General features: G+C 41.1%; 1 protein-coding gene across 3 annotated transcripts; it reads left to right on the forward strand.

Annotated features, from left to right (window-relative positions):
• The first annotated feature begins 56 nt into the window (after positions 1–56).
• On the forward strand, positions 57–11,744 carry LOC116039793 (DENN domain-containing protein 2A-like). Of its 3 annotated transcripts, none has more exons than XM_031284842.2 (20): positions 57–224; positions 2,378–2,449; positions 3,072–4,154; positions 4,388–4,479; positions 4,944–5,038; positions 5,135–5,344; positions 5,587–5,680; positions 5,781–5,831; positions 5,946–6,157; positions 6,805–6,914; positions 7,737–7,806; positions 8,268–8,345; positions 8,433–8,573; positions 8,856–9,004; positions 9,705–9,882; positions 10,035–10,076; positions 10,208–10,316; positions 10,418–10,687; positions 10,769–10,855; positions 10,973–11,744. In XM_031284842.2, the coding sequence occupies exons 2-20, from the start codon at positions 2,391–2,393 to the stop codon at positions 11,002–11,004; spliced, it is 3,162 nt and encodes a 1,053-aa protein (XP_031140702.1). In that variant the 5' UTR covers positions 57–224; positions 2,378–2,390; the 3' UTR covers positions 11,005–11,744. The 3 variants fall into 3 exon arrangements, with proteins under 3 accessions (XP_031140702.1, XP_031140701.1, XP_031140704.1); XM_031284841.2 differs by lacking the exon at positions 57–224 and adding an exon at positions 1,014–1,294; XM_031284844.2 differs by lacking the exon at positions 57–224 and adding an exon at positions 1,014–1,294 and having other exon boundaries at positions 5,787–5,831.
• Positions 11,745–12,025: the final 281 nt, after the last annotated feature.

Raw genomic sequence — 12,025 nt, forward strand, 5'->3', positions numbered from 1 at the left:
ACAGGGTTAACAAACTAAGGAGACAGCAGCTGTTCAGCTTTCACCTGTCACTGTGCCACTTGTGGGGTAACGTTAGAGACAACCTACTGTATCATCGGCTACAGGCACATTTCTACATAGTTTAAAAACTGCCCCGCCAAAATCACTTGTTTAAAATACTCCAGTTCACTGCCTGACACTGCAACAGGGACGCAGCACTGAACTTGGACAGCACTGAAATTCTGGTAAGCCTTTAACATTAGTTTGCTCATTAGTTTGCTCAGTTTATATGTGTAACCAACATATTTTAAGGGGTGGTTCTATACGATTAGACACATTTTTTTTTAAATAAGTGTTTTTTTGGTATTTAATTGAAATTCATAATTTAATTATTAGTATTACAATGTATTATGTACCAACATTACCATTAAAGAATTCAAGGATTCAAATGTTTATTTGTTGAAGCAGTGAAGTGCATAGAAGTGTAACGTGGCGCAAACCTAACGTGCTAAAACACTTTACAATTAAAAGAACACATAAATAACACAGTAACAAAACAATTAAACAAACTTGTGAGTTCATTTGTAGCCTGAAAGTAGTTAGTTTCTCTTTCGATGCAACATTTTTAGAAGCCCCTTGTCATTTATTTTTTCAAATGCAGTTTACAAATCCTATTGGGACTCTCTTATTCATTTCTATAGAAGTAAATGTACACCCTGGGGCAAGGAGTGTGGGCTAATATGCTACAGCTGCATAAGCAACTGTGGCTCAGAGGCAGTGATGTGAATTCCAACAAACTTCAGATTTAGAGGAAAATCATGCACAATGACATCTGTCCCATGTGTCAGTCGTTTCCCTGCAGCTAGTAGGCAATATTATGGAAATAAAGTAGTCTCAGTCAGTATTAAAAGCCATTCATTCACCGGTCATAATGTCAGCTATGAGAGGGACAGCCATGCAGATAGAGACATTCATGAAGAGAGAGCGAGAGAGACAGAGAGAGAGAGAGAGAGAGGGAGGGAGGGAGGAAGTCATATCTAGTGTGTGTGGGGAGAGAAAGAGTGAATGAAAATTGAAGATTGGAGAAGAGACAGGGAGAGAAGTGTACAGATTTTATTCTCTCTCAGTTAAATATCTGACTGCTCTCTTCAAGGCTTAAAATAAGTTAGAAAACCTATTGCAGATGGTTTAACCTGGACATACAGCACACTGTGGGGGTTTGGAGGTTATCCCAATGGATACTGTTATAGCTGCATGGGTTGCATTATGCTCCCATTTTACTAATGAACACAAGGACACTGTAGGACAGAAGGAGGTAAGAAGCAGATTTAATGTTGTGTGTTTACTATACAAAATGAGATGCGTACAGTGGGATTTAAACAGGCTGTGTTGTCTCATATTTTCACTCAGTGTTGGAGAATAATGCGATTTCATTCTGAATTCAATTGAGTCATATATTTTCCACGTAGTCACCTTAATAACTGTAAAAAAAAAAAATAAGATGTGGTATATTTATTTAGGTAAACACTTGTTTGGGAAGTCATCTGGGCATATGTAATTTGTAAAAGCAACCTCTAGCATAATAAATACTGCAAGCATTTATGCATTTTGGGATTAATTATACGGCTCTGGATTGCTTGCTGTCTTTATCACACTGTAACTATCTGTTTCCCAGCTAATCAGCTAAAGCCTACGTCTTTAAGAGCAGCATGCAGTCCCTCTGCTCATGCACACTGTCATTTGGACTGGATATCAACTAAACAAATGATGACAACAGCCTCGGAGCTGGGAAATTACCAAGCACTATCTTGGAGGTCACTAAACTTTGAAACATTACCCTTTTAAAGATCTGAAAGTATGAGAGTCAAAAAGAGGAGTGCAGAGCAAAGGTTAGACTCATGTGAGAAGAAAGCAGCAGAATAAGGAACATACACCAAAGAAAAAAAAGGCAGAGAAGACTGATTCAATCATGCAAGAGCTCCCTAATGACATGAAATAATGAAATGTTGGTTTGTGTGATGAACTGCTCGAGGGAGTTGCACTGTGTGCCTGGCTGTCATGTTTTCCCTTGAGTCTGCCCAGCTGGCCCCAGAGTACCATACATTACCAGCTGTGAATGAATGGTCACACTGCCTTAAATGTTACCAAGGATCTTAATCTCATGTTAAAAACATAATGTGAAAAAAAAATCTTCAAGTGTGAGCAGAGATATTCAGTCTCTGTTAAAAAAAAAAAAAGCCTGCCGCTAATTGCCAGTTGGAGCCAAGCCAGACAGGATATGAATATAGGACAGGATGCCAATAAAAATGCTAATATCCAAATTCTGAATGCCACATTCAGCACTGCGAAGAAATCAACCGATTGTCTTAAGATGCTTTCCTCTTTATCTCTGTCTCAGGTGTTTAGTGATCATGGCGGCCACTAAGAGAATGACAAGCACGCCGGACTGCATCTGCTCCACTGACAACAGGTTTGTATCAGTAAACATTTTCCCTATAGAAAATGGACATTTTTCTCACAAATTGCCTTGTATTCATCGCATCAATTGAGGAAAAGTCAGAAAAGGTCTTTGAACTTAGGGCTTCCCATTTCCTCCAGTTTATTTATTAAAACATACCGGTTTGATGAAATGGGCCCCGGTCCAAGTATGTGTTTATTTAGCGAGGCCGATGAGAAGAAGATGCTCGGTCATAGGCTTGTTCTCTGGCATTTACTCTCAGGCTGAATTTTCCCACTGCCAGAAAAAGACTAAGTGTCCCCTAACTGTCAGTCTCAGTGACCGTCCTGGGAAATTCAGGAAACTCTGGTTACCATTAAGTAGCCTTTTGTTATCATTTTATTGCATTGTTCCAATTAAATACAGGTACTCAGAGATACCATTATCATTTAGAAAGATGTGTTTTACTGAGGAATTCTGTAAAACTCTGGTTCCCAACCTTTTTTTGTTTGTACCCCAAAGCCTGATTGGGAATCACTGCTGTATCACATTTAAAGAATTTAATTTTGGTCATGTTTATTGTTTGACATTTATCATTTAATGTTAATTTGTAGCTTTGTAACACCCAGTGAATGCATCTTTTCTGTGTGTTTAGGGTAAAGAAGGGCTGTGCTGCTGGTGAGAGAAGTGATTTCCATATTGCATTAGTGGAAAAAAAGGAAGCTGGACAAAGAAGAGAGGAAGCACCAAAACTCCCCTTCACCCCATTAGACAACCTGAGCAACCAAGATTCACACATAATGGCTTACAGGAGGTCGAGCTTTAACCCTCACAGCAATGAGAACACTCTCCTGGTGGGCAACAAGCTCCCCAGATCCAATGTAGGCAAAATAAAGGACAAGATTTCTCTGTGGGAGGGGAAGGAACCTACTCATTTACCTATTACCTCAAGTTCTTTGGGCCAGTGCGCCAGTATAAAAAGGACAGAATCGCTTACAAAAAACAGTAAAACTTCTGATGAGCAGAGTGCAGAGAGTTGCAAGAGAGTAGCCCATAAGGAAAAGGAAAATCTTGGGAAAGAGAATGTAGTGAAACTTGGGGATTCAAGGCCTTGTTCACCTGTTGAAACTGGGAAACAGCAAAAAGGGACGCTCAAGAGCAGCAAGTCCAGTGAGTTACAAAACAGGGAGGATTGCGGCAGAGTTGTCCACAAGGAAAAGCAAAATCATGAGAAAGAGAATGTAGAAAAGCTCGTGGATTCAAGGCCTTGTTCTCCTACAGTAGCAGCACAGCAGCAGGTGGGCACGTTGAGGAAAAGCAATGAAAGGCGAACAGCCGAACAAAACAGCCAGGAGAAGAGAGCTGTATTCACCCTTTTTAAAAACCTGGATGCTATGGGGGAGAACCATGGGAGAACTCCTCCGGAGCTGGGAAACTACTTCAGTCTGCCTAGCAAGGACAAACAGGTAGTTATGGGTCAAACTAGTGCAGTGAAAGGGAAGCAGCAGCAGGAGAATGTGTACACAGAGCCAGGGGCGCCCCCCATCAACCCAGTCCCCAAACCCCAACGTACCTTTGAGCATCCAGCTACCGCCCCCATTGGGAAGAGTCAGAGGCTGGGAAGAGAGCAGAGGAACCTCCCCCCACTGCCCTCCATCTCTATGAAAACCTCCTCCAAACCTCCCTCTGGTGTATACGGGAGACCCAGGGGTGAGAGAGGCCGAGACAACGTCGACAGGTATAGAGGGAACAACAACTGAATTTGTTGCTTGTATCCTAATAGTCAGAGCTAAACCAACATAAAATACAATATATAGTTTTGTGGCCATAATTACAGTTAGACCTGATGTTGCCCCACCTGGATAAATGAGAACAATTCTATGAAGATAATAACAGTTAATGTTGGACAATAATTAACAAATTAACTCATACTTTAGAAGCACATTTTCACTTTTTTGTTCACCATGACAGGAAATCCTTTGAGTTGGAAGACCTTGCAGGGTCAACTAGCCCGCTGTTCTCTCGCTCACTGTCTCAGGAACATCACTATGAAGACATCCCAGGTCAGAAACCTCTATTATCCATCACTGATTTCCCATCTTTAAAGCAATCATTTGACAAAAACACGTATTCGCATTCCTGCTAAGAGTTAGATGAGAAGATCGATACCAGTCTTGTGGTTAAGAGGGTATTGATCTTCTCATCTAACCGTTGGGGAAAAAAAAAAAAGATTACTAGTATTTCCCTAATTGCTGAACTATTCCTATTCAAACTACAAAATGTGGACTGTACAATGGGGCTGCAGCTCATGAATATGTCCCTGATATTTTCTACAATCAGTGTGTTACCATATGTATTGAATGTTTCTGATGTTTTTCCACTCCTTCATGAACAACATTCTGCAGAAAACGCTTCAGCCTAAAAATATCAGAATAGTCTTCAGAATCCCATATTTTTTGAACCTTGAGACTTTAGAAAAATACGTATAAACATGTGTTGAACATTGCCATCTTTGGTCTCCCTGCAGACTCATCCAAAGAGAACCCATATGAGGACATAGAGCTGGAGAGTCAATGCTCCCAGCAGTCTCTGCCCTCCTCTCCTGGTGCCGATACTGCCAAGGTTCTTGAAAATCAAGCCAAGCACTTTACAGTGACATCACTTCTTATTTAAATGACTATGAAAATGTATTCAATTATTCATTTCTTTTGTCTACAGACTTCGAGGCCCGGCTTCTTTAGGCAGAATTCAGGCAGGAGCTTGAAGCTGCTGGACCTGCGGAGAACCAATCAGTCGTCCAACAGCACCAGCAGCGGGGGTGTTTCATCTCCACCTCAGCTCAGCCGTCCCTCCACTCCCACTGGGCCTGAACACACTTCCTGGCTGCCCGGGGATCCCTACAGCCGCACCTGCCGCAGGATACCAACGGTATGTGTTTGAGTGTTAATTTTACAGCTGTGTATGTCTATCCTTATCAAGAATCCCTGAGCTAAAGTAGATGTTTTATCTGAAAACCCTAATGCTTACTATGTTAAGTTTAGCTCGGTGTGGCTGCCAAGTTCCACTGTAGGTGCCAAAATATTATGAATTGGTGATAGTTCTCATCCTTGAGGAAAGATATCATGCGATAGTATTTCTTCACACTGATTAAGAGTTTTTATTCCCAACAGGTTGTACTAAGAATCAACAGCATCTTTGATGCTCGGATCGGGAAGAAACATCTACGAAGGATCTATCATTACGCTGAGACAAGCTCAGGGAGAGGTGATGATGATGTCGAAATTAAACTTTAGTCTTTATATTTTCTAATGCCTAATATGTAAATGTGGCGTTTTGGCTTAACAGATACAACTTTTGTTTGCAGTAACAGATGAGAACAGTGACTCTGAGAGTGAAGTTGAAGAAAGATCTAAAGGTAAATTACTACACCTCTTTTTTTTCTTTCTTTTTTTTTACATCTTTTGAAATCTTCAATTTATAACCTGTATATATGTGCGATATGCTGTATTACACTTTTCCTCTTTTCCAGCTCATCGTCAGCGTCAGCGTCTCGTGTCAGTCCAGTCCAAACTGAGCCAGCCAAGCAAGGCCCACTACAACGGTACCAACACCAGAAGCAGCTCTCTCGAACAGGAGCTTCACCAGCGTCTGCTTTTTGAATATTTTCTAGTTGTGTCGCTGCAGAAGTCCAAGGCTGGAGCCCACTATCTGCCCGAGGTCACACAGCAGTTCCCCCCGAAGGTCAGGAACAGAGCAGTGCTTCAATCTTTACTTTACTACCTTTTTTGATCATTTTGTTTTAAAGGGGCACATCACAGATTCTACACATTAAGTTCAGGGGACATGTCATCCGATAACATCTTCTGTAGCTCCAGAGAGAACTGGGAGGGTGTGATGAAAGAGGCTATCCTGTTGGATTATGGGAAATGCAGGATCCAGTCTTCTGTTTTTGGGCTTTTTCCATTTGTCTCTTGTGAGTCCGCGAACTTAATGGAAGTGCAATACTGAAGTCTCTGAAGTACCCCTTTAGCTTTTGGGCCCAACTGCCTCGAAATAGAATTGTACATTTACTTTTACCCTAGTCAGACAAAAGTCAACATTCCAAACAATTCAAAATATGTGACTGATCCCAAGTCTACAAGACAAGATTCTGTGAATGCAAAAAAGATGAACAAGCAAGAGAGAAGCTTTAAACCAGGATTTCTTTGTTTATACAGCAGCATTTAACATACCCTAAATCAAATGTGTAAGCTTGTACTTGTTAATAAGACCATGCAAACCTTTACCTGCTGATTATAGATTCATATGCATAAAATAGTTATTGAAATGAAGTTAATGAAAATGCATGAAATGAGTCCCATTGCGTCACTGCTTTCTTTATGTTCCAGTTGGAGCGGAGCTTCAAGTTCATGAGAGAGACGGAGGATCAGCTGAGGATCATTCCTCAGTTCTGTTTCCCTGATGCAAAAGACTGGGAGCCGGTGGAGAACTACCCAAGGTGAGAGTGTAAAAATGAAAAGTCCCATATTATGCTCATTTTGAGGTTCATACTTGTATTTTTTGGTTTCTACTAGAACATGTTTACATGCTTTAATGTTTAAAAAAACACATTCTTTTTCTCATACTGTCTGTCTATACCTGTATTCCCCCTCTGTCTGAAACGCTCCGTTTTAGCGCCTGTTTAAGCCCCCCTCCCGAAAAAGCCAAGTCTGCTCTGATTGGTCAGCCAAGTCTTCTGCATCTGCTCTCTCGGAGTCTGCAATGGAGAGACTCATTGCAGCCGAAAATTGACTATAACAGCACTGTAGCTGCAGTTTCTAACTATATATAGTGAAGTTGTGATATCACAAAGTCCTAATGGCTCGTTTAAAGGCACAGTTTCTGAATACAGGCTGTGTGCATTTCTCTTTGGATTGAGCGTGTTGCCACTTTCACAATATTTATATAGCACCTTGACAAGCTTAATTTTTAAATAAAAAAAAGACATGGAAATCTCACTTTTTACATTATGGGCCCTTTAACTTAATGCTACTGTTTATGAAATTCCACATAATATAAAGATGATGTTATGGCCAAAATAAGAGCCACATATCTCCCATAGCAATATTAGACACTAAAAAATCAACAACTCTTATTACCACTAGACAACTTGCTTTTTAACTCATGATACACAACTGCTGGACTGGACTGATGGTGTATACGTCTAGTCAGGCTGTGCACAAAAATAATAAATGTTTATATGTATTTATTTCTTAATGTACAACACAAATATGCTAATCACATGTTTATTTGTGTTTTTGTTGTGGATCATCCCCCATAGTGAAATGTTCTCCTTTGTTTTGACTGGAGAGGATGGAAGCAGGAGGTTTGGATACTGCCGGCGTTTACTGGTAAATAGAAATGAGTCGAATAAATAAGTGCGCTGCTACTGAACAGGATGTGGCTAAATACCACGATGACGGCTGAGTAAATAACCGTGCCAAAATAGTCGGTGTGCCTGTGGGAAAATAGTGCAACTGAGAGTCTGGGAGGAAGTGTGTGAGAGTGTGTACGTGTGTACGTTTGCATATGTTTCTGTTTATGTATTTCTACAGTATGTGTGTGTTTCAGTGCTGTTGCTGTGTATATTACTGTGGTTGCATTTTATAAACGTTTATATAGCCCCCTGTCATGTAAAAACATTTGGGACAGATTATTTTGTCCTTTAGGAAAAGTTTTTTTTCACAAAACATTTTAAACTTGTAAAATACTTAACCCATGTTGTTAAACTAAAAAGAACATGGCTGTAAGGTTCATGTTTTGGAGATTTTCACACAACAGCAGCAAGTAAACATCCACCCTTTCTTTTCAGCCTAGTGGAAAAGGTAAACGTCTACCAGAGGTCTACTGTATTGTCAGTCACCTTGGCTGTTTCAACCTGTTCTCCAAGGTAAACTACTCACCGATCCCTTATGATCATATTATTGGCACAGAAGTAATAAAGCACATTCATAAGGTGTGTGCGTGTGTACTGTAGGTGCTGGATGAGGTGGAGAGGCGGAGGGCCTTGTCTCCAGCCCTTGTGCAGCCTTTTATGAGAGCCATCATGGAGGCTCAGTTTCCAGCTCCAGGCAGAACCATCACCATTAAAACTTTCCTCCCTGGCTCAGGCACTGAAGTGAGTGACACTGGAGGCTACCACTGAAACAGTAGGCTCCAAAAAAATATTGAAATTAAGACCATGGAGTTTGATAAAAAGAAAGAAAATAACCTGCTTTTTAAGGTTAGAGGAAGAGGTGAGATTTAGTGATCTGAAAAAACACTCATTTAACCAGAGTGTGTGACAAATTGTTGTCATGTTTTACCAACATTTAGAAATGTGTCTCATCTACATTATGCTCCATGTCATGTTTCAACCACTCAGCTTTCTTGAAGATTAAATATATGAGTTTATTCCCAGGTGATGGAGCTCTGTCGACCCTCTGACTCGCGCCTGGAGCATGTGGACTTTGAGTGTCTGTTCTCCTGTCTGAGTCTTCGCCTGCTCCTCCGGGTGTTGGGGTCTCTGCTGCTGGAGCGAAGGGTCATCTTCACAGCTGACAAACTCAGGTCAGCTCCTTCAGTGCAGCTATTTATTCTGTAGGCTTACACAACACACTGAAATATCTATCTCCCCTCTATGTGACAGCTCATTTGATGGCTCTTAAAAATATGAGGTTGCACTGAACATCCTTCTTCCACTGTTTATGTAATTACGGAGTTGGCAGATATTATGTGCAGACGTCAGGGATGTTTTCATTATGAAGTTATAAGAAATGCGGGTGGTCCAGACCCTCATTGTAAAATAAATTTAAGGCAGTCCCAGTTTTTTTCAGGGAAGATATTTTGAGGCCAGCCTGTTGAGTTGTTGTTGTGCTGGGGCCAGTTTGTTGTTCTGCAGGAGAAAGCCAGTGGGAGTCAGAAAGAGCGGTCACAGTGGTGGAATGCAAAGTTAGAGTGACGAGATGAGTATGTAGCTTTGCTTTTTTCTCTGGGAAATGTTGTTACTTAGGGAATATTCACACCGGTTAGACTGTATTTTAGACCATAGCACCCTCATGTGGTGAGAAAAAGTAAGTTACTTACTATCTGTATCTTTCTCTGCCTCTCCCTCTCTTTCTAACTCTCAGAAAAAAAAGCTAACATCTATTTAGGCTTTAAAACATGAATTGAACATGAAACAATGAAAAGCATTCCCTTGTGTGCTGGTCATCATTTAATAACATCTGATTGCCCTCCACTCATTTCCCCCCCGCGTATCTCCTTGCAGTACTCTCTCCCAGTGCTGCCATGCTGTTGTGGCGCTGCTTTACCCCTTTGTATGGCAGCACACTTACATCCCTGTGCTGCCCTCAGCAATGCTCGACATCGTCTGCACTCCAACCCCGTTCATCGTTGGCCTGCTGTCCAGCTCCCTGCCCCAGCTCACTGAGCTGCCCCTGGAGGAGGTCAGACAGGCACTCATTCTTAGAAGTTATGAAGTAAAACTTGAGTCATCTAAAGAAAGCATTACTTAATTGCAGCAGTCCAGATTTATCACATCAATACATTCATGCAAAATGTTGTGCAATACAATCATTTGCATAGTTTCTGTGCACAGGTTCTGGTTGTGGATCTTGGAAACAGTCGATTTCTCAGACAGGTAGGCCACAAATTGAGTCATATTTTTGTGTGTTTTTATGGCTCCGCATGATCCGTATGGATGTAAAAACAAATTATTTCATCCTTGCCATATTTACAAATACATTTTCTACCCTGTTTTGTCACATCCAGTTGGACGATGAGGACTCCATTCTGCCTTCTAAGCTCCAATCAGCCCTGGAGAATGTTCTGGAGAGGAGGAGAGAGCTCGCCAATGACAGAGGAGGAGACACATCTGGTGGTGAGACATAACAAGGACTGAAACTGAAAACTAGCCAAAAAAGCCATTCAATTTTGCAACTCAGCAAGTTCACGTTATAATGTTCATCCTCTTCTTTTCAGATTCTGGCCATCTTAGCACCGTTGTGTCCGAGGCTTTCGTTCGTTTCTTCGTGGAGCTGGTAGGCCACTATCCACTCTTCATCACCGGTGAACGGGAAGACGGCTACTCCTCCTCTTCTTCCTCCCCGGTCCCCTGCTCCTTTCAGCGCGAGGGTTTTCGTAAAGCGATTCCGTCCAAGACTGTGCGGCGCTTCCTGGAGGTCTTCATGGAGACCCAGATGTTCGGCTGGTTCATCCAGGAGAGAGAGCTGCACAGGCAGGCTCTGAGAGGTAAAGAGCTGCAGGGAAAAGGAGAGGTTCAGCTGTTGAGAGGTGATGCAGTGATTCATGATTCTCTCTCTCTTTCATCAGGACTGTTTGAAGTGAGGGTGCAGGAGTATCTAGACTCCATCCACGAGAATGAACACCGGAGGGTTAACAGGTTTCTCAAAGGCTTGGGTAAGGTTGTTTGTGAGCTATTCTTGCTTTGTTATAGTGAAACCAGCTCTGTATACACAATCTACTGCAGGCTCATTCCCACCTTAAACCACACTTGTTTGTTTTCCTTTGCTCCAGGAAACAAAATGAAATTTCTTTCCAAGAAATAATGCCACTACAATTGCACAAAAAGAGACACAAACTACAAAGAAGAAGCACTGAAACAAGGAAAGACTTTACTGCAGAAATCCAAATTTTTTTTTTTAGATTGTTCACGCCATCCTCATCTGTGTCAATGTGTGAGACTTTTGCTCATGGACTCATGATAGACACAAGGAAACTGTGGTGAATCACAAATTGTTCCCATCAAAGGAAAATCCTGCTGTAATTCACATAAATAAAGAAACGTGGGGCTGTAGACTCAGAAATATTTAAGAGGTTCCTGGATGTTTTGCTTTTTAAATTCTATATTCTTCAGGCAACAACATTCCTGAGAACAAATGTATAAAAAATAAAATTGGTCTTAGGTATACTGCTGTAAGCTACATATGGCTGACACATTTAAGGGAAAACGTGAATATGTTAGAATGGAATGTGAATACTTCTATTCAGGGCACAAGGGGTCACTGAATGGTTTGATGAGTACGAAAATTAGGTATGTAGGATGTTAGTCAGTCAGCCTTTGTATGCACTGTAACTGGACTTGAAAGTTTACAGTCATGGTATTTTCTGAATCCACTAGGGGGCAGTAGTATATTTTCTCTGATTCGATGATCTTGACACTGTCAGTGACGGACCAGAAAAAGACAAAGACCTGCTTTCCCGCTCTTTAATGCTATAATTTTCTTTTAGTCATAACAGTGACAACATCACAAGTAAATAAATAAAATAAATATATAAATATTCTCTGCTTGCTGTTTTGAAGTGGTGAGTTATTGTCTTGATGTTGTCATGGTTTTTTCCCCCCATTGAAACAAATGCCAAGGTCTCATAAAATTATTGCATTACATGTTTGGAGTTTTGATGTCATAATTGTAAACTTTGTACTTTCCCCACCATCCTCCAGTTTCTAGATTATGAATGATGAAATTAATTTATGGCAAGAACATGCTGTATCCAATGACACTGTGCACATTCTAAAGTATGAGTTTTGTTACACACTGGAAAATCCTGAGAAGAAAATCACAGCCA

This window comes from Sander lucioperca, chromosome 20 (assembly GCF_008315115.2).
Source record: "Sander lucioperca isolate FBNREF2018 chromosome 20, SLUC_FBN_1.2, whole genome shotgun sequence".
Classification (NCBI taxonomy): Eukaryota; Metazoa; Chordata; class Actinopteri; order Perciformes; family Percidae; genus Sander; species Sander lucioperca.

Coding starts and splice junctions, on each gene's coding strand:
- LOC116039793 (XM_031284842.2), top strand. CDS start 2,391: ATGGCGGCCACTAAGAGAATGACAAGCACGCCGGACTGCATCTGCTCC. Junction 10,688..10,768: donor GCACAGGCAGGCTCTGAGAG/GTAAAGAGCTGC, acceptor CTCTTTCATCAG/GACTGTTTGAAGTGAGGGTG. Junction 10,856..10,972: donor CAGGTTTCTCAAAGGCTTGG/GTAAGGTTGTTT, acceptor CCTTTGCTCCAG/GAAACAAAATGAAATTTCTT.